The sequence below is a fragment of the Talpa europaea genome, assembly GCF_964194135.1.
Source record: "Talpa europaea genome assembly, chromosome: 12".
In the NCBI taxonomy this organism is placed as follows: domain Eukaryota; kingdom Metazoa; phylum Chordata; class Mammalia; order Eulipotyphla; family Talpidae; genus Talpa; species Talpa europaea.
This window is the reverse complement of record NC_140079.1, coordinates 10,966,291-10,993,106: the sequence shown is the minus strand read 5'-3', so window position 1 is coordinate 10,993,106 and position 26,816 is coordinate 10,966,291. Positions and strand designations below refer to the sequence as shown.

The following is a 26,816-nucleotide window of genomic DNA, read 5'->3' as shown; positions in this document are numbered from 1 at the left end:
GAGATAAAGAAAGTCAATGATGTTGAATAGACACGTCATTTTGCCAAGAATGTGATGGGTCCAGTTGGGTTCTTTTTTAGGGCAGGAAAGACATGGAGAGCCCCCACCCCCACCTCAACCTCCCAGTTCAAGGGATTGGCAACTGGAGGAGGCACTCTAAAGTTGACCAAGCCCAGGATCCAGGCCCATCCTCCCAGACTCCCACCTCAGCAGCATCTGGCAAGCCTTGCAGGATGCGGTCTCCTCGAAGGAAAACATCTGGAAGTCATGTCCATTGGCAGCGGCATTCTCGGGGTAAATGTTGGAGCTGGGGAAGGAAGATAACTCAGGCAATGAGATACAAGCTGCAACTCGGATGTATCAGGACTTCGTTCCTTTTCATGGCTGAGTACTATTCCATCGTATGGATATATTCTATTGTGTTTATCCATCCACCTGTCCACTGATGGACATTTGGGTAGCTGCCATCTTTTGGCTATTGTAAATAGTGCAGTTACAAGTATTGGTGGAGACAGAAACATTAGTAGTTACCTGGTCCCGGGAGGCAGGAAATGGGGGGTGAGTACTAACGGGGTAGAGTCTCCTTTGGAGACAGAAACACATTAGACCTAGAGGTGGTGGTTGCACAACACTGTGAATGAACTAAATGTCACTGAGTCATGCACTTTAAAATGGCTCTATTTTTTGTTATGTGAAAAAAGAAAAAGAAAGACAAAGAAAAAGGAGGGAAAGAAAGGGGGCGGAAAAGAGGGTGTGGTAGGAAGGAATCCCAGGCAAGCACCTGAACCTTGCACAGAACCTGGATTCCAGGGACTGCAGCCAGCCTAGGCCTGCCCTTCCATTTCCCAGGGGAGGAAGCTAAGGTTCAGAATGGCCCCACAAAATGGCAAGGCAGAGGTGAGACTAGAGCAGAGAATTGCCTCCCGGTCCCTGCACCCCCGTGATAGCCCTCTGAGGCTGGAAAGGTGGAGGAAAGGACTCACAGGGCCATCTCGAACTGCTCCATCCACTTCTTCTTCAGTTCTCGCGTCTTAAAGAAGAGTTCATAGCCGTGGGGGCCTTGGTCCTCAATCAGGAGAAACATGTGTGTCCACTACAGGGAAGCAGGGTTCAGAATGAAGCTCCCCACCCTGCAGAGGGCAGGAGCACACACCCACTCACCCCTGCTCCCCTGAGGGGTAGGGCCAATATCAGCCTCTCTGCTCCCAGGAGAACCAAGCACCGGTAGCCCTGTAAAGGAACTCCCAGCACAGCCAATTACGTAGACATGCTAATTACAGATCACACGTGGCCTCCCTGGTGGCGCAAGGGGTTAAGCACTGCACTGTGAAGCAATCCGCAGCCTCTGCAGCGCGAGTTCGATCCCCGGCCTGCCAGGGAGCAACACACATGGCGCAGCAGACCTCTCCTGACTCACCCACTGCTCCCCTCGGCAGTGTGTTTTGGTCGGTCTGCCTGTTCTGTTCCCCACTCTGTCTCTGGTGGATCCTCTCACCCCCGACCCTCCAGCACCTCTGGCCTGTACTCCAGCTCTTGTATACATAGATAGATAGATAGATAGATAGATAGATAGATAGATAGATAGATAGATAGATAGATAGATAGATAGATAAAATAAAAATCACACATTTGTACACACAGTCACATCACTCACACACACAAGGGCATTGCAAAGGCCAAGTACACTGGGACTCCTCGAGCTAGATCGGGGCTCCCCAATAATGGGGCCCCCAATTCTGGCCTCCTAGTCGCACCTTCTTGTTGTCGCGATCTCCAGAAGAGTCATCTCGAACTTGGAAGGTGTGCAGGCTCACGAAGTCCTTGAGTTCATAGGAGTCTCCTCTGCGCTTACAGATGAGCAGAGCCTTGTCCAGCAGGAAGGCGTACCTAGAAGCAGCTGGGTCAGGGGCTCCTGTCTGGACCCTCCCAACCATCTCCACTGGCTCTCTGAGGGATCCCCTCCACCCCTGGCCCAGCGCCGCTGTCCATCTGGGGCCACTTTCCTCCTCTGCGCCCACCTGACAATGCTCACCTGTTCATGCCGCCCTCGCCTGGCACACGGCCACGCTGGCGCTGCCCTGCCAATCTAGTTGGTCTCCAGTGCTCTCCAGGTGACCCCGCCCACCTGCCTATCTGCAAATTCGGCTCAAGCCTACGCAGCCAGCGCCCTCCCCATGTGGCTCGCCCCCTGGCCATCCAGGAACCTGCCCCGCCCCTGCCCCGCTCACTGGCAGCCCCACACCGGCTCCGCTCACCTGTCCATCTTGGAGCGCCGCTCCACCGAGGTAATCTTGAGCTCCCCGTCGATCTTGGGCCGGCCGTAGGTGGCCAGAGACTGGCCCTGTGCAAAAGGCAGGGAGTCTGGCAAGAGGCCACCAAGAAGGGGCAGAGATGCCCTCCCCGGTGGCCACAGCTCCCCCTCACCAGGTTCTCGATGGACAGCTGGAAGTTGGTGATCTGCCTCAGCGTCTCATTGTCCCGCTTGACCTCATTCACGCACTGCGCCAGATCCTGAAGGTGGGGCAGGGGTGAGCCGGGCCCCCCACCCCGCCTGGCCCGGGATGGGGGGTCAGCGCCCACCAGGGGTGGGCCAGAAGGCTGACAGAAAGTGTCCACGGCATGTCAGGGTCGTTAAGGGGTTGCCGCAAATAACTTATTTGTCACATGGGCTTGTCACCATGTGGTGGGGAGGTTTCCACGGGTGATGGTATAGGGATGGCACCACCCGGCTCTGCCTTGAATGTGTCCATGCCCACTCCCTGCCCCGCTCACCCTCATGGCATCCAGAGCCAGCCGCAAGTTCTCCTTCTCTCCGGGGTCTTGTGTGTGTTTCACCAGCTCCTGCAAGGCCAAGGGAACAGACATAACCTGGGTTTGCCTTCCTCCAAGGGTGAGGGGGGGTGTTTCTTCCAAACAAGCCTGGCCCAGTGGCTCCCCCTTACTTGCCCAGCTGTCCCTGGAAGCTGGGGCATGGCCCGAATGATCCCTCCCAGCCCTCACTCCTATGGCACAGGGAGGTAGCTATGCCAAGCCCATACTTAGGGGACCCCCTCTTGCACACCTGGAGAAGGAGGTGATACTTGAGCACCCGCTGCATTGGCACCATCAGCAGGTCCCGCAAGGTGAACCTCCCATTGTTTGCTCGCTGAGAACATTCCTGTGGGAGCAGAGGAAGCAGGGGCAAGATGAGGGGGAGGCAAGTATGGGTTGTTCTAGAACCTGAAGCACTGTATCTCTCCAGGGAAATAGGAAGGAAGAATGCTGTGGGGTGAAGGGCAGTTTAAGACCCAACTGGAAGGCTGCCCAGGATGGAAGCCCAGGATCTGCCAGCTGAGCAGGCTGGAGAGGGGAGAGGGGCAGATATGGAGGGCCCCGCTGCGGAGGCAGAAAAGGCTAGACACATACACACGCATACACACACACACACACACACACACACACACGGTTTCTTATCATGCCTGCCATGTCTTTGCTTCCACTAGACACAGGGCTGCAGGCTGGGACTTGGTCCAGGCCTCGGGCTCAGTCTGGGATCTGAGTTTGGCTGAGATCAGTGCTCAGTATGAAGTTGGAGCTCAGCCCAGACTTAAGGCTCAACCCGGGGCTGAGGTTCAGTTTGGAGTCAGAGTTCAGTTCAGGGTCAGGACCTCAGCCTGGCATCGGGGGTCAGCCCGGAACTGAGGTCTAGCTGGGGTCAGGGCTCAGTTCTCTGGCCCATCCTGACATACTCCATTTCCCTGATATGGCTGCCTACCACCTCCTTCCCACCCAAACTTTCAGGAGGACACCCCTAGCTGGGCGGTAGCACAATGTGGCAACTCTGCTCCAGCTCAGTCTCCTCTCTGCTATCCCAGGGGCCGGGAAAGAATGGGCGAACCCAGTTCCTACTTCCAGCTTCATTTTCACATCCTCCCGGAGTGTGGACACCTCGTCCAGGTGCCTGCTGGCCGACTCCACCTGGCTGCAGTAGCGGCCATAGATAAGGAACCTGCAGGAAGAGCACAGATAACGGCAGTGGGCACCAAGTTCAGGCAGTTCTGAGTGTTAGTCCAGGCCTAGCCTCTTCCCAGCTGGATGATGCTGAGCCTTAGGCCTCCTGCCTATTGAAGGACATAACCACCAACTCCCAGGAGGGGTGATTACAGCGTTACTGAGGTATGCACAAGGTGCTCAGCCCAGCACCTGGTATATCATCTCTTCTCAGTGTTCATCTAGTTAACAAACACTTATTAAGCACTTACTGTGTGTAAGGCCCTGTGCTGAGCACTGTAGGCATCAATTTATTCAGTCCTCACCTCCTAGGAGGCATGTTCCTATGCCACCCTGATTTTGTAGATGTGGAAGCAGAAGCACAGAGAGATTGAACGACTTCCCAGAGCCACACAGCTCACAAAAGGCAGAGCAGGGAACTGAACCAGAGATGGGCAGTTCATGAGCAAAGGAAGAAATGCTCCTCTGTGTGGTGATCTCTGAAGGCACATCTCCCAGAAGCGCAGCCTGGGCAGGGCAGGGCAGGGAGACACCCAGGACTCTGGGCTGGTCAGCTGGGTCTCACCTCTCCTTGTATTTGATGAAGACTTGGTAGAGGGTGGGTGCAGCAGGCGTGGCCAGGGCTTCCTTCATCTCCCTTATGAAGTGGGTATGCACGTTAAGCAGGTCCTACTCAGAGAGAGGGGTATGGGTAGGGCCAAGCCTGGGGCTCAGGAAGCCAGGCAGAAGGGTAATACTCCCACTCTTTGTTGCTCCACTCCCACCCGCAATGCTCCAGGGACAGTTGGGGTCAGCAGATTATCCCTGCTAGACAGAGGCCTGGGAGGGCTGGGATCAGCTGGCTCACCTCGACATTGATAAAGATGTTCTCAATGTCTTGAGTATTGAGGAACCGCTGCAAGGGCTTCATGAAGTGCTACAAGGAGGGGAGAAGGATGAAGGACGGTGAGGTCCCTTCCTCCAGTTCAGTCCAGAGAGACAGAGACAAGGTAACAGAGATGGAAAGAGGCAACAGAAACAGGGGATGGGAGAGAGAGAAAGACAGAGACAAGGAAACAATGACAGAGACAAGGAAACAATGGACAGAGACAGATACAAAGAGATGAAGACTGTTCACACAAGAACTTGCCCACAAATGTTCACAGCAGAATTACTCATAGTAGCCAAAGAATTGGGAACAACCCAAATACCCATCAGGAGAAGAATGACAAGCAACACGCAGCTCATCCATACAGTGAAATATTACTCTGCCATGAAAAGGGAATGCCAGGCACACATAAAAGTAGATGAACCTTGAAAATATGATGTTTTGGGAGGGAAGCCAGACCCAAAAGGCTATTAATATGAAATATCCAAAATAGGTAAATTCATAGAAACAGGGATAGCACATCCAGTAGTTTTGCTGTAAATTTTATGCCATATAACTATTAGCTGTAAAGCAATTTTTATAAAAGAGAAAAGAATAACTGTTTAACAATTTGGTTTCATTTCTCCGCTGACAAATTAATCAACCATCTTTTTTTAAATTTATTTAACCTAGTTATCTGTTTGGTTTCACTTCCCCATTGAGAAGAAACCAACTCTTTGCAAAGTGATAGGTTATCATTTTCCAGTATAGCAGCGTGTGATCTGGCTTTACACACTCTGATTTCACACGTACTATACATTTGATCACCAAATATTACCCGCCAAAATGTGTAATATTATAAACAAACAAAAAGCTTATAAGCCACGTGCATAGGTACATCCCCCCCCAAATTGCCATAAATATACATTTTTAAATGTACCCAAGTATTTTGTATTTGTATTTTTAATGTATTCATTTTTCAAGTTTCGTGACACCTTTCAAATGTCCCTCTTTTCTTTTTCATTCTTTTCTCTTTCACAGCAAACTTGCTACACAACAAGTAGTTACATGGCAAATATGTTTGTGGTATAACTACCTTGAACTGAAAGTAGTTTAGTGGTTTCCAGTGTCTAGGGGGACAGGGGCTGAGGGGCTGTGGTTATGGGATTCTCCGGAGGATGATGAAAATGTTCAAAAACATTTTCAGTAGTGACTATTGCACAGCCTTGTAAATGTACCAAAACCCAGTGAATTGTATGCTTTAAATGGGTGATTGCATGGGGGAAAAAGGCATGGTAAAAAAAAAATAGAAAGTCGGGAGACACCCAGGCAAAAAGAGATGGAGAAACAAGACAGAGACCGGGTAAAAGATGGAGAAAACCAGAGCTAAAGGGAAAGAAAGCGAGCCAAAGCTGGGGGCCAGGAGCGCCTAGAGTCACGTGGGCTGGACGGCGCCCCTCAGTGGGCCCAGCTCCCACACATGCGCCTAGCAGGGCTGGCCAGCGCCTGGCACCTGTTGGATGGAGCTCAGTGTGTCCGTATACTTCTCCTCTGTCTGCTGGATCTCTCGTAGGCAGCAGTACCGCTTGTCATTCTCTGTCATCTTGGGCTGAGAGCGGGGGCGAGAAGCCAGTGTTGGGGGCGCTGATCTGCCCACACCCTGTGCCCATCCAAGCCACGCACCCTGCCCCACGCACCGGCATCGGCATAGGCTCCGAGCGCATGAGGTCCTCATAGATCTCGTCGCCCTCAGCCTCCTCGTTCTCCACGCAGTCATACAGGTCTTCATCCTCTTCCACCGTGTCGCTGGGGGATGTGCAGTCAGGGGGGTGTGCAATCAGGGGGGTGTGCAGTTTGGCGCTGCCACCAGAGCCCCCAGGCAGGGACCCCTCACCTCCTCCCAGATCAAGGTGTGTCGGGCAGACCCCAGGGCAGAACTAAGTACCCTCACACCTCCTGGGCAGGCCTGGTTCCCTCAGACCCTAGGACAAGGCCTTGCCCCACCGGGATCCCCAGGGCAGGGCCATGTCTCCCTCAGACCTCAGAGCAAGGTCGCCGTCCCAGACACTCACTCAATCTGGTCAGACAGGCCGCTGTAGATGTCATCGTCACTCATACTCTCCTCCTCCGTGGGGAAGGGCCTGAAGGAGCCAGGAAGATGTGAGCAGAGGGTGGGGGGCAGGCAGGGAGGGGGCTTCCAGCAGAAGGATTGGGGCCAAGTAAGCCCAAGGCTGCCAGCTCATAGGGTTACTTACATGATTCCCTTGTTCTGGGCAATCGGGGTCCAGGACAGGGCAGACAGGGTGTAGATGACCTGGAACAAAAGCCCTGGCTGCTATGCACCCCTGCACACCCGCTCGCCAGAACACAGCCTCGACTCCACGCACCTGAACTAGACCTTGAGGTGAGACCCCATGCTCGGGAGCCTAATTCAGGATTGCCCTCACTTTCTCATCCCCCGTGCCAGCTTTTCCGTGTTCCCTTCCCTGAACACCCCCCACTTGATCCCATTGTTCAATTTATTAATCCTCATAACCACTCGAAGAGGATGAAGGACATTATTCCCAAGCTACAGATTAGGGAACTAGAGCTCAGAGAGGCACAGCCACATATCTAAGGTCACACAGCAAGTGTCAAGGCAGGGGTACCAACCCAGTGACCCAGGTCTCAAGCTCAGCTCTTTAAGCACTTGGGATACAGTTTGGTCTGGCTCATCACTCATTGCCCAGGGTGGATATTCATTCAAATCCATTCAACCCAGCTCACCTTCCCAAAGTCCTGCACATCGAAAAGGTCAAAGACCTCAAAAAGCTCACTCCGCTTAAGGCCAAACTTCTCACAGCAGGTAGATAAGAAGGTGCGGATGTTCTTAAGGCACAGGAACTGTGGGGAGAGTGCGAGAGGAGGGTGGAGGCAACATAAAAGGACAGGGGAAGCGCTGAACCCCAGGCAGCCTGACTTGAGGACTGTCACAGAAGGGGAAAGAGAGAGCATCGACCCTCTCAGTAAGCCACAGCCTCTATGATAAAGATCAAGCTGTACCTGAAGTCGATTCTACCCCTGAACCTTTTTTTTTTACTGAGTTAAAATTCATATAACATAAAGGTAATCATTTAAATTGATAACAAAATGTGTTAAACAGCCACATGTCACTTAACAATGGGACATGTTCTGCGAAAAGCATCCTTACACGATTTCATTGTTATGTAAGTGTCACACAGTGTGTTGCACAAATCTAGATGGTACAGCCACAGCATACCTAGGATGGGTGGTGGACCGCTGTCTTATACCCCTGTCAAGTCCTTCCCTGACCAAAGTCATCACATAATGCTTGACTGTGCACATGCAATGGAATATGATCAGCCACAGAAAGCAATGAAATGCTGTTTCCTGGGCCTCCCCGGTGGCGCAACAGGTTGAGCACTGCGCTGTGAAGCTATCCGCAGCCTCTGCAGTGTGGGTTTGATTGCCGGCTGGCCAGAGAGCAACCCACATGGCGAAACAGACCTCTCCTGTCTCGCCCGCTGCTCCCCTCTGCAGTGTCTTCGGTCAGTCTGCCTGTTCTGCGCGCCCCGCTCTGTCTCTGGTGAATTCTCTCACCCTCCTGCACCCTGACTTTGCCCCAGTTCCTGTATAAATAAATAAATCTTAAAAAAATGCTGTTTCCTGCGTGAACCTTGATGACATTAGGATCAATGAAAGAAGTCAGTAACAAAACACCACTTATGATATAATTCCATTCATTAAAAAGACTAGAATGGGCAAATCCTTAGACAGAAGGTAGATTAGTGATTGCCAGGAGCTAGTGGGAGAAGAAATGCTTATAGGTAAGGGAGACCTTTTTGGGGTGAAGAAAATATTCTGGACTTAGTTAGTGGTAATGGTTGTACAACTTTGTGAATGTATTAAAAACCAATGAATTGTTCACTTTAAAATAATGAATTTTATGGGTATGTGAATTATAGCTCAAACTTTTAAAAATGTATTTTCCAGAGCCTTCCACTCATATTTATCCAGTCTAATCGCCTGTGGACACCTGAGTCAGGTCCCATCCCTCCTCTGCCCACAGCTCTCCAGGACTGTCACCTCTCTTGGATAAAAATTCAACATCCCTGAAGCAAGCAGAGCCCTGCAGAATGGCCTCCCTTTCCTCCTGCCACATTGATTCTGCTCCAGCCACTTGGGCCTCCTTGTCATTCCTCCAATATGGGGCAGGCACAATCCTGCCCCAGGGCCTTTGCACTGGCTGCTTCCTCTTCTTGCAATGAACTTTTCCCTGTGTTGTAGACTGATTGTGCCCTTCTCCCCCACCCCCACCCTAACACACACAAACAAAATTCACGTTGAAGTCCTAATTCCCAAGACCTCAGCATGTGACTATATTTGGAGATGGGGGGCTTTAAACAGGTAATCAAAGTAAAATGAGGTCATTAATATGGGCACTAATCCACTCTGACTTATGTCCCTGTAAGAAAAGACTCAGACACACCCAGTAAGGAAACCTTGTGAGGATACAGGGAGAAGATGCTCAACCCTATTTTAAATTGCAGCACCTACTCTGAATTTTCTTTTTCTTTCTTTTTTTTCTTTTCTTATTACTCTGCATTTTCTATTCTCCCTAAAGTTACTTCAATTGTTTACTGTCCATCTCCCCCCAATAAAATGTCCATTTTAGGAGGGTGAGACCATTATTTTTTCCTAGGTGAATGTCCAGCATCCAGTGTTTATCATCAGTAAAATCCAGATAAATATTTGTTAATGGATGGATGGATGGCAGTGGAGCCTAGAAAGCTCCATTTTACAATAACAAGCTCTCCAGGTGGTTCCTGTATATGTGCCAACCCCTACTTTGTGATTCTACAATAACAGTGTCTGCATTTCTCAGATGCCTACGACACATGATCGGGCACTCCAATTTATTCCATTGTCATGACAGCCCATGAGGTGTTTTGTGTGTTTTTTTTTTTTTGTTTTTGCTTTTTGTGGGACCGTCACCAGTGGCCGGGGAACGAACCGGCGCTGCAGAGGTTGTGGGCAGCCTCGCAGCCCAGCGCTCAACTGCTGTGCCACCAGGGGAGGCCCAGCCCATGAGTTTTTAATGTGCATTTTACCTACCAAGAAGCAGGCTCAGAGAAGCAAGGAAGCTTCCCAAGATAATTATTAACAGGAAGAGTAAGTCAATGAAGAGCTGAGATTTAACTCCTGGATGATGTGAATCTAGAGCCAACTTTCGTGACCACAACTTCAATGGATTGCTTTGCACAAACTCCCACCATGCACTCAGTTCCCAGCGCTGGCTCTCTATTATTTTTAATTTATATATATTTTTTAAACAAAAAATTTTATGTACTTACAGTGTTGATTTGATATCAATATTCATAGTGACAAGAGTACTATAGTCACATTCATTAACATGTCATCTCCTCATATAGTTGCCATGCTTTTGTGTTTGATGAGTGCATCTGAAATCTACTATTTTGTGTATTTCCGTTGTTCAGTACAGTATTATTAAGGATAGTCATCATGCCTATATATTAGATCTCTAGACTGATTCATCCTATGTAACTGCAGCTTTGTACCCTTTGATTAATATCTCCCCTGATAACCACTCTTCTGCCCTCTACATACATGTATAGATATGGCATTCTTGCAAGATGATTATGATAATTATCTTCATTTTACAGATAAGGAAATTGAGGCAGGAACAGAAAGAGCCAAGATGTGACTCAGGCAGCTTAACTTCAAGCCTTGTGCCACAGCTACTAGCTCAATCAATTCACTGCATGGTGTTCATTGTGTCTTTGTATCTCACACCACCAATTTCAGGTTCTATCTTTTTCTCAATTACTGCCACATGCAGATTATATACAGAACATGGAATTTAACATAAATGAATATATTTCAGAAGAGAATTTTGTGGCCTATTATCAAGGGAAACTAGGACCATTTGCAATGAACAGATGCAAGTGTAAAATAATAGGATGCAAATAGTGCTATTAGTCTAGCTGGATTGTGTTGCCTGCCAAAGTCTTGTTTTTTTCTGTCAAAATGAGATTAGCAATGGTAGTGATGCATGAAAGACACAGTAGCAATTCAACACCCATTCCTGATAAAAGAGTAGGGGATACAAATCTCCTGGCAAAGTAAGAATGGAAAGCAACTTCTGTAACCTGATAAAGAGTGTCTTGCAAAATCCTTGACATTCAGATGGCCTACAGACATATGAAAAAAATGTTCCCCATCACTTATTATAAAAGAAATACAAATTAAAACCACATTGAGAAAGCACTTCACCCCTGTGAGAATGGCCCATATAAAAAAGAATGGAATTAGCAAATGTCTGGCAAAGTTGTGGTGAAAAAGAAACTCTCATCCACTGTTGGTGGGAATACAAGTTGGTACAGCCCCTGTGGAACACAGATTAGAGATGTCTCAAGAAAATAAAACTGGAAATTCCATATGACCCAGCAATATCTCTATTAGGTATTTGTCCAAATGACATGAAAACTTGAAGACAAGAAGATTTATCTACATCTACATATATAGCAACACTGTTCACAGTTACCAAATCCTGGAACCAACCCAAGTGGCCTTCAACAGAGAAATTGTGGAGTATATATTCAATGAAATATTACACCGCTCTGAAGATAGATGACATGGTGGATTTGGGTGAAAATAGATGGACTTCGACATGATTAGGTTGAGCAAAATCAGTCAAAAATAAAAGACAGCTAAAGGAGGGTTTCACTCATCTGTGGAATATAAATACCAAAAAAAATTTATATATACAAAGAATAGAAGGAATAATACTTGAAATCCGCAAAAAGAAAATGGTCACCAGAGGAAATAGGAGAAATCGGGGAAAGAATGAAGAAGGGAAGCAGATGGGGTATGGGCAAGGATGGTTTGGTGGGGCTGGGTGGGGAGAACTGAGCCTTTGTTTTAAATAAAAAGCAAAATATTGTACCCTAATAGTGAAGTGCTGGAAATATTCTCTTTGAAATCAGAAGGAAGGCAAGGATGCCCACTATTGCGACTTCTGTTCAATGCTGTATTGAAGATCTTAGTCTGCACTACCAAGCAAGATGAAGGAATGGAAGAAGAGAAAGAAATTCAGTGGTCATTTTTACAGATGATACAGTTGCCACCTTAGAAAGCCCAAATGAATATACGATATATGAAAAGAATTAGTAAAATAATTTAGCTATGAGGCTGAATATAAAGTCAATATACAAAGTCAACTGTGTGTTGGTACATCACCAATACTCAACCAGAAAAGGGTTTTTTTTTCCAAAAAAGATAACATTTGTGAAATCCTAGAATAAACACAACTACCCCATGCTGATAGAAATCAGATTGGTGGTTACTTCTGGGGTAGAGAGGGTGGTGGAGATTGACTCAGAAAGGCCACAAGTGATGGAAATATTCTATGTTTTGATAAGGGTGTGGGTTGCCCAAGTACACACATTTGCTAGAACCTGTTGAATGGTAAACTGAAGAATTGAGCATTTCACTGTGTGAAAATTGGACTTGTTTTTTTTTTATTTGTGTTCATTAAATATAACATCTTCTTTATACCATATTATCTTCTTATTTATTTTGGTTTTTTTATAAGATTTTTTATTTATTTATACAAGAACCGGGGTACAGGCCAGATGCGAAGGAGGGTAAGAGGATTCACCTGAAACAGAGCCAGGAACAGAACAGGCAGACTGACGAAATACACTGCTGAGGGGAGCAGCGGGCGAGACAGGAGAGGTCTGCTGCACCATGTGGGATTCTCGGTGGCCGTTGGGGACGGAACCCGCGCTGCAGAGGCTGCAGACAGCTTCACAGTGCAGCACTCAACTGCCTGCTCCACCAGGGAGGCCCCTTATTTATTTTTATCTAAACTCACCATGATCCTTTTCTTGTGTTAAGTTCATGCCTTATTTCCTGATCAATAATATCTCAAGAAGTGTATTTCCATGAAAGACTTAGCCTTCTCTTTGTACATACTTAACCACCACCAATGTCATCCCACTCCACTTTAAGTAGTGAACATACAAATGCACCTAATTGTCTAAGGACAATTTTAGTTGTCAAGAAACTGAAAGGCAAGACCATAATGGCACTATAATACCAGATAGGGTGGTTACTACTCATCTGGTCTTTCCTCCAATGCTTACTGTGCCCTGAACTGGGCACTAGAGACAAAATTGTGATCCAGATAGACATGCTCCCTGCATCATGGACTTCATAGAATCTCATGGAGATACATCATAGAATCTTCATAGACCACAGAATCTTATGGAGAAGATAGGAAATTAAACAGATTCATTTAATAATATAGTCATTATGTTTTTTCTTCTATCACTCAACTAATATTCAAGCTTTACATTCAACCTCTTTATTTTTTAATCACTTTCCAGCTTTCTAAAATTTCATTTTCTTAACTTCAATTTAAAAAGGATGCCATTTATCATAGCCTAAGAAATGTAAAACCAAATTAAAAAAAAAAACAATTCTGGTAAGATCTAATAAATCTAACAAAAGGAAGTGGCACTCCTTTACGGAGAAAATTTTAAAAATTTATTGGAAGAAATGAAAAATCTAAACAGAGTGAAATAGATACTTATCCTTAACAATAAAGACTTAATGTTTTCAAAATCCCTTTCCAAAATTGAGGTATAGATTCAATGCCATTCAATTAAAGTCTCAAAATGTTTTTTCACTGAACTTGACCCATGAATCCTAAAATTTATATGGGAAAACACAGAGCCATGAATAGCCAAGACAAACCAATAGAAGAAAAATAAAGTGGGAGTATTAGTTCCACCAGATATCAAGACATATCATAAACCTATACTAATAAGACTAGCATGGGATTGCAGTAGTTACATCCAAGATGACCTCTTATGGTCCAGAGACCCCTGTATGTATGCCTGTCTTGTCATCCCCCCAACAATATTGGCCTTGCGTGACAAAGAGAGTGTGGTAGAAATAACAATACGTGCGTTTTCAAGAATAACTATGAGAAAGAAAATATCGAAATCAACAAACAACTATGAACCAGAGACACTCTCTGGGGGGTGAGGGGCAGGGAAAGGAGGGCTTGGGGTCAAAATATGAGGGTTGTAATTGTATGGGGAATATAAAAATAAAATTTAAATTAAAAGAAACCCATTAAAAAAAAGAAATGATATGCGAAGATATGCAAATTGATATGCAAAGATGGCTAAAAATCAGGAAAATTTGGTAATGTAATGTACAATATTGGCATGTTAAAAGAAAAAAGCATTTTAAAAAATAAAATAAAAAAATAACAATATGTGCATTTTCAAGGCTAGGCGACTAAAGGCATTACAGCTTCTGGTTTGGGATCCTACCTAGCTCACCTGCGGCCATGTTTGCCACTCAGCAGTCTTGAAGAGAGGGCCTAGGCTCCGTGTGATGAGCCATCTGTAAAGTGGACCCTCCGGGCCCAGCCAACCCTTCAGATATTGCAGCCCAGCCAACCTCTTACTGTAACCTCATGAGAAACCGCAAAAGAGAACAGTCCAGCCACGCCATTTCAAAACTCTCTATCCACATAAGTCACAAGAATAATAAATGGCTTTCTGGAGATAATTCTTTACTTAGCAATAGATAAGTAATACAGAGGTAAAGACAAACTATAATAAAGAACCCAGAAATAAACCACACATATATGAAAATGTGTTCTATGACTGAACAGGTATTGCAGCTGCATGGAAAAAGAGGTATTTATAATCGTGTGTGGTCCAACTGGTTATCAATAAGTGCAAAAAGAAAAAAGCCAAGTAAATTCCTACCTGATACCCTACTCAAAACACTTCCAGATGAATTAAAGACTTAAATGCCAAATGGAAGACATTTAGAAGACAATTTAGGAGAACAAATATCTGCATGGCCTCAGAATCATGAGTGATTCTGAAACAATATACAAAAAACCCAAATTATAAAGGGAGAGATGTGGCTAACATAACAAAAATAAAGTTCTACTCATCAAAAAAAATCATGAAAACAGTGAAAAGACAAGACACAAGGTGAAAGTGGATATTTGCTATGTATTAGTATATATTTGCTATATAATATATATTGAAGCATCCCTGATGCTTCAATAAGAAAAAAACAGGTGATTCAGTGCAAAAATTGCATGAACAGGTGTTTCACCGCAGAGGAATTACAAATGCCCTAAAATCCACGAAGAGACAGTCAATCTCAGTAGTTATCAAAGAAATGTGAATTTCACTCACTTGTGGAATATAAAAAGCAAAGCAAATGAACAAACAATAGAAAACACACCTTTAGATTCTGACAATGGAAGAAAAGAAGGTAGGAGAGGGAGGAATTTGATGGTGGTGGGTGGTAACTAAACCTTTGGTAGTGTGCGTGTGGAGTAGCATTCATTTGAAAAATTGTGACGCTGTCCTCTTAAAACTTATACAGTGTTGTAAACCAATATTGCCTCAAAAATAAAAGAATTTCTAGAGAAAATAAATAACCTAGAACACTCAAGAAATTATCTGTCTAGCAGGTGACATCAAAATATTTGAACATTGAAAATAAATATGAAAAATGTAAAATAAAACGCAAGATACTATTTCCCACCCACCAGATATGTACATTTTTTTCAAGTTGGGCAAATATCAAGTGTTGGCAAAGGATGTAGGGTCCCAGAAACTCTTATACACTACCACCTGGAATGTGAATTCATTTCAAAACTTTGAGAAACAGTTTGGCGTTATCGCTCCTTTTACCCCAAAACTCCTATTTTTAAATAATAAAACTTGCATCTGCACCAAGAGACATGAACAAGAACACCCAGAGAGAGAATGTGTGTAAGAATCCCGTGGTAAGTGACTCTCATGCCGATCCACACTTCCTGATGTTCCTGGCCTTGAGTCATTCCCTTCAGCTGAATGTGAACAAGACCATGACTTGCTTTTAGTGAACGGAATAAGACAGAAAAGACAGCGTGAGACTCAAGGACTAGTGATGCATATCTAACTATCTATCTCTTTCTCTCACCCCCAACCACCCAGCCACCACCACTCTGGGTAAAGTCACGTTACAAGAAGCTCTACAGAGAGAGCCACACAGCAAGGAACTGAGATCTTTTGCCAAAAGTCATGTGAATAAGTCATCTTGAAAGATAATTTTCCATCCCCAAACTTCGGATATTGGGAGCCCAAACCATTATCTTGGCAGAACCTCATGAGCGACCCTGAATCAAAACCAGCCAACTAAGTTGTCCTTAGATTCTTGATCCCTAGAAACTGTACAGGACAATCAACATCTGTTTGCTCCTAAGTCTTGGGGTAATTTTTTACACTGTAATCACTGCTATTACTGGTAACTACCCAAATAGCCATCAAGAGCAGAATGAATAAATAAATAGGGTGATTTCACACAGCTGAATACAGCACTCCAAAAGGATCAGCCACACACACACATCCATACAGATTTCTAAAACATAATGTTGATTAAAACAGCAATTTGCTATACATATTATAATCCCATTTATATTTATATTAAGTATAGAAATGGACAGATTCGGCAGTGCAATGGTTAGGGATACACATTTAGCAAAACTACAAGGAATATCAAGAAAATTATTGCCTGCAGGTTCAGGAGAGTGGCTTCCACTGGGGAACAGGGGAGGAGGAAGAAGAGGGAGGGTCTAAAACTATGTTTTCCAAACTGGATCATGACCCATTAGTAGGTCATGATATCAGCTTATTGGATCCCACTAGCATGGAATAAATTTGTGTTTCTGATATCAAAATGGCAGGAATGGATCCATAAAACTTTTCATGTGCTCTTGTGACAGTGGATTGGGAAGTAATGTAAAAAATATTACTTCTTACTATGACTAGGGTCAGAAGACTTTGAGAAATACTGCTTCAAAGATTCCCAAGAAGTGGTAATGTTCTAATTCTTACCATGAGTGATGGGTACAATTTTCATTTATTATTCTTTATGGGCTTCATATACGCTTTACACGCCCTTGAGATGTAGACTGAGACACTCCATGATGAAACTAGAAGGACTGAAAGGACATCAGATAATAATATTATCAGCGTGTGATGCATGTCCTTTGTGGTGTATTTGTGGTCTATCTAAAACCATCTCAGGTGGTACCTGTGAAACTCTTGTCATACGGTGAAATTACATACATTACACTCACATTTATTCTTTGTATATTACAGTTATGTTACAGTCATTTGGGGGTGTTCTTACGATCAAAATTGTGCATCATATTAAGGTTGGATCTCTATTTCAGTTTGGGTCCTGGAAGCAGCCCTGAGAGGAGAATTGGGGTAGGGTCCAAGCAGTTTAACTAAAATGTGATCCTAAAAAGTACTCATAGAGCAGCGAGGAAGTGGGAAGAGAAAATGTGGATACAGAAGGTGTTGATTAGGACCTGCTGGAATAAACAGGGACTCAACTGCTGTTGATCTCTGGGAGGTGGGATAGACAGTGCCCCAGAATTTTCCAATCTAAGAAATGGAATGTTGAGGTATTTATCCATCAACCCTCATCCATCACTGACTCTCATTTCCTTCCAACCTGACATATCCGGCAGACCGAGCATTTTTCTGTAGCTAGAAAACATTTTCAGAGACACACAGGGAACCAACTAAAAATGTTCTGGGGGTGATTCTAGAGTGGGCTGAGGCTTGTGAATGGGGCACCCAAAGCATATGCTAGAGCCTTGAACAACTCTCCTTTATCACCAGCACCCTCCAACTGCCAGAACTTCATACTGTGTTCACCACCAAAATGCCTCTCAAATGCCTGGAGAAACTGAGATTTCAGAAAGAGTCAAAGTGAGGAATTCAAGATCAGGAAAAACTTCCTAGAGGGGTTAGAACAGGACAGCAGGCATTGAAGGTGGGAGGAGGTCAAACACTTTTCTCTCATCAGTAAATTCACTCCTCACCAGGGTCACAGCACTTCCGGTGTGAATGTTGCTGAGTTCCAGATGAGAGAGACAGACAGAGAGAGAGAGAGAGAGAGAGAGAGAGAGAGAGAGAGAGAGAGAGAGAGAGAGAGAGAGAGAGAGACTAGAAGTAGAATGTATTCAAGGTTACAAAGCAAAACGGGTTATCTCTTGTCACATTCTAGATCTTGATTCTGTTTCTGCTGCCTCTCTGTGACAGAGCCACTAAGGATCCACCAAGAGTTACGCTTTCTCTTCCACAATATAGAAATGCTGCTGGAAAATGGGTTGTCCAGCAAAGGATTACATTTCCCATTCCCTGCCCCTCCCCCGCCCTGTGCCCCCACCCCTTGCAAGTGGATGTGAGCTGTGTATGATCAGTTCTGGCCAATGGTTCTAGCTAATTTCCCCAAGCACATTACTTTCAGGGCAATGGTTTAAGAAATGGGATTGCCTTCTCCAAATCTTATTTTTTTTCCCTTGTTGTCTATAGGCTGGATAGAAATGATGCAGAGAATCTAAGGAATGACAAAGCCACAAATGTAAATGCCTGAGTCTCTGAAGCATCCCATGAGAAAAAGCCTCCCACAAGGCACCAAAGGAATTGGACTGTTACAGAAATAAATTTCTATTGTGCTAAGTCATTGAAATAAATTATTTGTTACAGCAACTAGTGTTATCCTAATACAACACTCTAAAGGACCAGAGACAGAGAGGTATGGTAGTTTTGCTGTAAGCATCCCAAGCAGGTTCTCTGAAAATATTTTTGCCACATAACTCACTGACCATAAGGGGGTCAATTAGTTGACCCCTTAAAAGAGAAAATAATGAAAAATAAAAGAGGGTACATTCAAAATAGACATGAAACATGACTTCTTTGTGTAGATTCATGGCAACACCATACAAGGCACTGAATTTCTTTTTGTAAATTATAACTAATTCATAGTATTATACATTTTTTTTTGTATTTTTCAGTGATCAAACTTACTGGATATATGAGATCAAAGAATGTAAATCCAAGTTGCATACTATGTACTAGAAAATGATAACACATCAGTTTGCAAAAAGTTGGCTTCCTATTTCATCAATGGGGAAATGAAACTAAATGGACAACTACTTTAATGCATTAAATAAAGTCAGCTGGTTGATTCATCGATTCATCATTGGAGAAATGAAATTAAACTGTCAATCAGTTAGTTCTTCTATGATAATTATGTGGGGGAAAAAAGTGCTTACTGGATCCTACCTGTTGCCTGTCTGATCCTAGAGACTCCACAGCTATACCCTCAGGCCCTCTTACCAATTGGTCCATTAATTATACACATGGAGACGAACAAAGGACTGCTGTCTAGGCTAAAAGATTCTTTCACATCTGCTTATGGTGAATACCTGCTCATCCTTCAAGGCCCATGTCTAGTATCTCTTCCTACAGGAAACCTCCTCCAATTTCTTTGCCCAAATCAAGTCCTCGCTCTCACTGTTTCACCCCAAGTTCCTTAGTATAATGTCCCCCTAGGCCCACCCCAGGCCTGATCACAAGTCTTATGGTGAAGGCAGAGCTTAGGGTCGAGTCACCTCCAGAGCCCAGACATGTGGTGGGATGCAGTGGTGCCCCACAAATATTTATTCAATAAATAAAGGAACAACTTGAGGATAATTCAAAGACAATCTGGACATCTTTTCCACTCCAGGGTCAGGTTTTCAGAACAATCTATTCAATTACAGCTGGGAAAACATCACTTATTCATCAGTAGGCACTTCAAACTCAAGTTCAAGGCTGCCATCACTGCCACTCAAACTCACTCCTCCAGCATCTCCAACGCCATTCAGCAACTAGGATGATTCTCAATAGTCCCCAGTCTTCATAATCAAGTCCTGTAGCAGGGTGGTCCCCAGGGAAAGGGGCGTTTCCAGGTTCCATGCCCCACCCAAGGAAGGGTGGAGCTGAGTAAGAAATAGAAGTGAGGGCCTCCTCGGTGGTTGAGCGCCTCCTCGGTGGCACAGCGGTTGAGCGCTGGGTTGCAAAGCTGCCCGCAGCCTCTGCAGCGCCGGTTTGATCCCCGGCTGCTCCCCAGCCACAGGAGGAGGGTCCCGCAGTGTGCTTCGGTCCTTCTGCCTGCTCTGCTCCCCGCTCTGGCTCTGGTGAATTCTCTCACCCTCCCACGCTTCTGACTGTACCCAGTGCTTGTATAAATAAATAAATAAATCTTTAAAAAAAAAAAAAGAGAAGTGAGAGACACTGAGAGGGACATCAGGAAGGAGAGCTGAAGGAGGCACATGGAGCAGAGAGAGACATGAAGAAGCTGTGCTTGCTTCTCAGCCTTGGACTTGTCCAGGGACTTGGGGGACTTGGAAAGAGACACTTAAAACAGACATGGGTGAGAGACTTGTGGGGAGACTCTCAATGGCAGCCTTTATCTTGATTTTAATTTTGCTATTTTCCTTCCAGACTTGCCTGGCCCCTTCTGCCTTCTCTCTGGGGGTCCCCACCAAAAGGTGCCTTAGACTTGTGGCAAGCCCTTGAGGCTACGATGTTCTGCTTTGGGCCAACCCTGTTTGGCTGAAGACTTAACCACGAGGGTAACTTGGGGAAACTATTTTTACTATATTCTTTTGCTTCTCTTTATTGCACACTAATTGTGTTAAAGTTGTTTTCTATTGAAGGTCTTATGCACTAGAGTATGTTTTGTCTTTATGTGGTGGATGGCAGAAACTAGAGCAGGAGGGTTTTGGGGCTCTGGGGTGCCCCTCACCCTGCCCTATAATAGTCAGAGGAAGTTTTTGGAGTATGTTCTATAAGCCAAGAGTATTTCTAAGTGTTTTGCAAGTATCAATCCAGTTAATCCTCTGCTTTTGGCCAGTTTATAGGATCTTTGTGTTCTATATCCAAAATAGCTCTCAAATCCAAGCCCTTCTCACCATCGTCATGGTCAATTCTAGAACAGCCACCACCATCTTTGTGACTGTACTTTTCTGCACTTGCCATCTAGAAGCAGATCTATTTCCCCATCTTTTGTACCTGGGCTAGTCTTGTGACTTGTACTGGCCAAAGGAACACAGCGGAAGGGACAGTGAATGTTGTCTGGAGCCCAAGCATCCAAAGGCATCCCAACCTCTGTCTTGGTTTCTTGGGAAATTGCTGCCAATTTAAAGAGGTCAGGTTAACCTGCTAGAAGAGGATGGAGCAGAGACAAACAGGCTGACCAACATTGGCAAGAGACAATACCTGGGCAGCCCCTTTGGGTGGGCATGGCACCTCCATCAGCCCCATCCAGTGGCCCTGCATATTTCACTTACTTTGTTATTGTCTGTCTATCTCCCCCTCACCTCCCAACACATTAGGATGAGACACAGGACAAGCTAGGAATTATACAGTTTTAGGGACAGTGCAGGAGGAGACCTCTGAAGAATTTAGGGAAGCTTCAGAGATAAGGACACCCAAGGAAAAGTAACTAATTCCACTAGGAAAAACAAACATCCCAGGACCAAGGACAACATTGTTAATGCTAGTCCCGGTTTCCTTCAGGTGGTAAAGGGAGACAGAGATTAGAGAACTAGAGAGTGGTTTAATTTATGGACAACTTAGAAGGGCAGCTGTTTAACTTCAATGCAGGGATGTCCATCCAGAGGACTGGGCCATAAAAATAAAGATACAACAAATGGGAAAAAAAAACCTGTTAGATAAAAAATGTAAAGATCCCCCACTCAGTAACAAATTAAGTGAGACAGCCGAAAACTAACCAATCACAAAGAGACTGGTGGAGTTTCAGAATAATGAGGAAAAAAAGGTCTATATTCCCTGAGACACAACTCCACTTTGGCTTCCTTGCCCCTCCCAGGCCTGGTTTCCTGGCCTGGGAGTCCCACTTTATTTCTGTTCTTTTTCTCCTCAATAAACTTTTCTTTCTCTAAACAAACCTGCCTCTTCCCGCTTGCTTGCCTGAGCGTCTGCGAAGTTCCTGCTGCGGCTTCGTGAGACACCAACCCGTAGGGGTCTAGTGGCTGGGACTCAGCGCTGCCCCTGCAGCCTGGGATCCGTTCCTGGCTGGGAGACTAGGCCTGACAATTCCGGTATCAAGGACACCAGCTCTACCAGGGCAGAACTCCATATATTTTGTTTGTTGCACATAGTTGGTGCTCAATAAAAGTTGGTGGCTTGATTTATTCACTAACCACTATTTGACAGATGGGACAACTTGAGACTCAGAGCGGGGGCGTCACCTGCTCCCAGCCACACAGGAACGGGGCGCCAGATGCCAGGCCATAACCACTGCACCACCCCATCCGTCTCTTTGAACCACACTAGGCTGCCTCCTTCATTGTACCACATAGTAGGCGACATAACAAGGGCCCAACAGGAGATGGGAACCACAAGCACGACTCTCTAGCCCAGCAGCCTTTGCAGAGTCATGGGGTGACTCCAGACAGCTTGCAGGTCAGCACGGACAGCAGAACAGATGGCATGGTGGTCGGCCCGAGGAAGTTCCTTCCTGACCTCAAGGAGATCAGCTGAGCCTTGCGATGGCTTCTCCCCAGTCACGTGAGACCTCAAAGGGGGAAAGAGGGTATGACTCATCAGGCCTCTGGGCTGGTGGGGAGGCCAGCTAGAGCATGGGGCTCCCTCAGACAGTAGAAGTGACTGAGGTTAGACCACCAGAAGGACTTCCCGGTACCTCGAACCTGGGTGAAGGTGACAAAAAGCGGGAGGGCCCTTTAATAAATGTGGGTGGGGTGTGTGAGAACATTTCCTCCCGGGTAGGGGGCAACCCCCAGCTCCCCTCCTCTTTCCACCAAAACATCAGAGTTGAGCTGGCACCTTGCCTTCATGCAAATCAGCACCCAGATACTTCCCTTTTGCCTGCGGGTCCTCACCAGCACAGCCTGCCCAAGATGAAGAAAGAGTGGGAAAGGTTGCAAATTCAGCACCCTCCTTCAGGGAATCAGGGTGCAGGGACAGAGGCCCCTTTTGGTGGCTGGGACAGGAGATCAGGGGACTCAGAGCAGAGCACAACCACAGCACAACCCCCACCCCCACCCTAGCCCCAGGGAGTCTGCCGGAAACAGGAAATGCCTGTTACCAGTGCTTGTCGGGGAGCCAGAGAGAGGGAGGGTTTCTGCTTTCGTTTGAACAGCCCCTTACTCTAGGTGTGCACGACTCAACCTTGCAGACCAGAGAGCACACTCACCATGCACCCTTTTTGAAGCCTGGAAGCAGAATACTGAGCCTAAATTCCTCATCCTGGTTTTCAAAACCCTCCTTGTGCCATCCTCTCTTTCTTCTCGCTCCTCACCAACTCCTCCAGCACATACTCCACATCTCAGGGCCAGTTGAGGGGGCTCACACAGACGGTTCATCTCCCAGCCCAGCCGCTGCAAGCTAAGGGACCTTGGATTGGTCACGCCACCATCTAGTGTCTTAGCTTCTCCATCTTCACTTTGGGGAAGTTTAATCTCCATTCTAGTACCTAACCCACCAGGCAGAGTTGTACATTTGTCCAGCAAGCACATTTTGAGTGCCTACTGCACACCAAGCCCTGGAACCTGGTGGTGGCAACACAGAGAGAACCCTGCACCCTTCTCCCCACCCCCACCCCCAGAGCTTACAGCCCAGCAGGGAGATAAACACGAAACACATAACAAATAAAACTCCAATAATTGGCCAATTACAACTGTGGTGAGCGTTCTAGAAAACAGAGTGTGGGATCTGGGTAAATGGAAAAGGGTTGTGACAAAATCAGGAACCAAGAGATAGTGAAGCAAAGAGAAACATCCCCAGCAACTCTCGTTTGCTGTCAAAAGGGGATGTCGGATGGTGCAACCACTTTGGAATATGGCTTGGCAGTTTCTGAAAAAGTTAAATATACACCATAGAATCTATTCAATCCCCAGGTGTTCACCCAAGAGAAATGAAAGCAAATGGTCATGTGGACAGATGCACACAGAGGTTAACAGCAGCTTTATCTGTAACAGCCCAAACCGAAAACAACCCAAATATCCATCAACGGGGTGCATAACCAAACTAGCATGCACATACAATGGCATACTACTCAACTGTAATCAGGAATGGGGCTGATACATGTAACAATGTGAGGAATCAAAAAAAGAATTATGCTGAATGAAAGAAACAGATGGGGGAGGAAAAAAAGGGGTACATCTCATTTATAGCAAACACCAGGCAATGCAAATGGAGCTGTAGTGAGCTTGCAATGCAAATGAAGCTGTAGTGACTGAAAGAAGGTAGGTGGTTGCCCAGGGGCAGGAGCTGAGGACTGAGAGGGTTAGGACAGCAGGATTACCAAAGGGTAGGAAGAAATATTTGGGGGGGTGACAAATATATTTCCTCTCCTGATTCAGGGCAGACTTCACACACCTGTCAAAGCTTACCAAATCCTGTATCTTTAACTATGTCATTTTTTGAATGGTGATATAGCTGGGGGCAGCCGGGGGGGGGGGGGGGGGTGGCAGGTTAAGCCACAGTGGTACTAGTTAACCTTACTGTGTCTTTCCTATAAAAACTAGGACAGGGAGTGGGAAGGTGAAAAAGAAGGAAATAACGTAAGCCACCATTGGTCAACACTACCAAACACACTTTTCTCACATTTTTGTTCCTACTCTTGATAAAACGTACTGAAGAAGGGCAAATGTGTGCTCTTCCTGTCCACATAAATTGTACTTAATGGAGGGAGGGTGTTCTAAGCAGAAGGAACAGCCAATGAGGAGACGCTACTCCTTCAACTACCCCTTTATCGATTCAATAAATATTTATTGAGCATCTGCTATGTTCCAGTTGCTGGGTATACAACTGTGAACTCTCCCTGACCTAGAGAGGCTGACATTCTAGGAGACAAACAAATGTGTTGTGTGGATATGAACATAGATTATCAGAACGTGCTAAGTTTTAAGGGGGACAGGTAGGTAGGAAAAGGACATGGGTGATGCCCAGAGGGGGTGTAGTTTTAAATATGGATGCCTGAGAAGCCTGGTTGAGAGAATGCAATTTGAATAAGGGATTGAAGAAGATGAGGGACTGATCCAGATGGGCATCTGGGGGGAAAGCATTCCAGGCAGAGGGAACAGCCTGGCCCTGCCTGGGGCATTTGAGTAGGGAGTTCAAGGCCAAGTGGCTGGAGCAGAAAGAGAAAGGGCTGTGGAGGGAGTGAAGACAGAGTGGTATGAGGTGCCAATTTAACAGAATCAGCATCCTGTCATCAGAATGGGGGAGCTGTTCTCACTCAAGTGTCCCACGGTCCTGCCACATCCTCTGAGCCCCTGAGAGACCAGCATAAATGACAGATGCCTTTTGAAGCATTTTTCCCAGCTCCTCCTGCCCCATACACAATCGCAGATTGCATCTCTTGAGGTGCTCAGATGCTGCACCCATCCCGGGGGTCATTATGAGTCCCCCAGGATACATAGGCACAAACAGCCACCCCAAAGTGGAGTTACAGAAACTCACAAAGGGTTGCACGTGTTTGGCCGGTACTAGAGGTGACTAGAGGAAACCCAGGGACATAATCTCAGTTTCCAGATCTCTGAGGGTCTGTCTGAGGAAGGCTGATTAGCTGTGTGCTGGTGGCCTATGATGATCGGAGTCCCAGGGAAGGCGATCTGGGCTTGATCTAAGCGTGGGCTAACCTCCAAAACCACAGGACCCTCAGAGCTAAGGAAAACCTTGCGAAGAATATAAAACCATTGCACATCATCAATTCTCAGACAAATAGCTGTGACAGCAGTTCCTGTTAATTGAGATAACACACTGAGTTCAAAGAAGAAGTCATCTGTTTCACTTCTACGAGGGTCTGTAGTCTCCTTGCTCTCGGATTCATCCCATACCGGCTCTTCCTTTGCTTTGCTCTATATTGGAGAGAACTGAACTTCCCAGACTCCTTTGCAACTTGGCACAGGCAGATTCAGCCAATGGGAGGCCCAGACATGAGATCAGAGGGCAGGAAGAGGAGAGAAACCAAGGTGTTTCCCCTGTTCTTGCTCTGCCTCTCCAGCAATAACTATATCTCCTCTGTGCTCTCAGCTCCCTGAAAATAGCATTAGCCCAGGGGTCTTGCTCCCACTAAATGGCCCTTGGCCACTAGGTCCTCGTCATAGTACCTCCTCCTTGTCTCTCCACTCCAGACGATACCCTAGTATCCCCCATTGTCTTCTCAGCAACTTCATCATCCATTAGCCAATTCCCTGAGTTAAATTCTCTCTGAAAGACCTACAGTGATTTCTGCTTTCTGGCTGGAATCTTGACCTGCAGAAACAGGAATCTGAACCCAAGATTACCTCCTTAACCACTTCAAAGATTCATATGTCCCCTTGCCCCCCAAAAAAGGAGGCAGCATTCATATAGTGTTTACGATCACAGGTTCATAACCTGGGGTTCAAACCCCAGCAGGGCTAACTGTTCACTACGTAACCTTAGGCAATTTAAACTGTCTGAGTTTCCACTGTGATTTCCAAAGATGGCCACCAAAGGCCGCCCACCCTGCATGCGCTTCTGCTGTGTGACTTGTCACAGCCCATTAAGCAGTAGGACTGAGTCCCTGGAATCTGGGTATCTTCGTGACTTGCATGTCACTAAGAATGCAGCGAAATGACACCACATGGTCTGAGTAGATCCACCCCTTGGTCTCTTAAGGAAATCTTGTTCTCTCACCACACTTCTCAAAAACCAGTGGACTGACTGCGAAAAAGCCCAAGTGACACCTTGAGGCTCCGTGTCAGAGCCCCAGTCCACAGTCCCCACTGGGTGCACTGCCAGGCGAGTGAAAAGTCCTCTAGATGATTCCAGCCCCCACAAAGCCAAGGCTTCTCATCACAGCGCTGACAAACCATCCTCACCGCACCCCAGCTGCTCTTGACTCACAGAATCGACAAGAGCTATAAAATAGCCACCTTACATCGCTAGGTTAGGGGTGGTTTCACAGTAACAGATCACTAAGACATAAAGTACATTCCCCGCTTGTGAAAATCAAATGGGTTGTAAGGCATAAAGTACTCAGAACAAGACTGGCACATAGTAAGTGCTCAGTA

The 26,816-nt window shown here is 45.9% G+C and overlaps 1 protein-coding gene across 4 annotated transcripts in view; it reads right to left on the bottom strand.

Annotated features, from left to right (window-relative positions):
• VAV1 (vav guanine nucleotide exchange factor 1) overlaps positions 1 to 26,816 on the bottom strand; it is a gene marked incomplete at both ends in the record, with an annotated part of 51,195 nt that overhangs the window by 14,882 nt on the left and 9,497 nt on the right. For 3 of the 4 annotated variants that reach the window (XM_084251467.1, XM_084251470.1, XM_084251468.1), the window contains 15 exons: positions 206 to 307; positions 984 to 1,093; positions 1,755 to 1,887; positions 2,256 to 2,341; positions 2,425 to 2,511; positions 2,773 to 2,841; positions 3,062 to 3,157; positions 3,889 to 3,988; positions 4,556 to 4,659; positions 4,838 to 4,906; positions 6,351 to 6,446; positions 6,535 to 6,643; positions 6,910 to 6,978; positions 7,093 to 7,151; positions 7,604 to 7,720. In XM_084251467.1, the coding sequence (XP_084107593.1) occupies positions 206 to 307; positions 984 to 1,093; positions 1,755 to 1,887; positions 2,256 to 2,341; positions 2,425 to 2,511; positions 2,773 to 2,841; positions 3,062 to 3,157; positions 3,889 to 3,988; positions 4,556 to 4,659; positions 4,838 to 4,906; positions 6,351 to 6,446; positions 6,535 to 6,643; positions 6,910 to 6,978; positions 7,093 to 7,151; positions 7,604 to 7,720 (1,406 nt within the window). The remainder of the gene's footprint in view (positions 1 to 205; positions 308 to 983; positions 1,094 to 1,754; positions 1,888 to 2,255; positions 2,342 to 2,424; positions 2,512 to 2,772; positions 2,842 to 3,061; positions 3,158 to 3,888; positions 3,989 to 4,555; positions 4,660 to 4,837; positions 4,907 to 6,350; positions 6,447 to 6,534; positions 6,644 to 6,909; positions 6,979 to 7,092; positions 7,152 to 7,603; positions 7,721 to 26,816) is intronic. The other variant, XM_084251469.1, reaches the window with a different exon arrangement.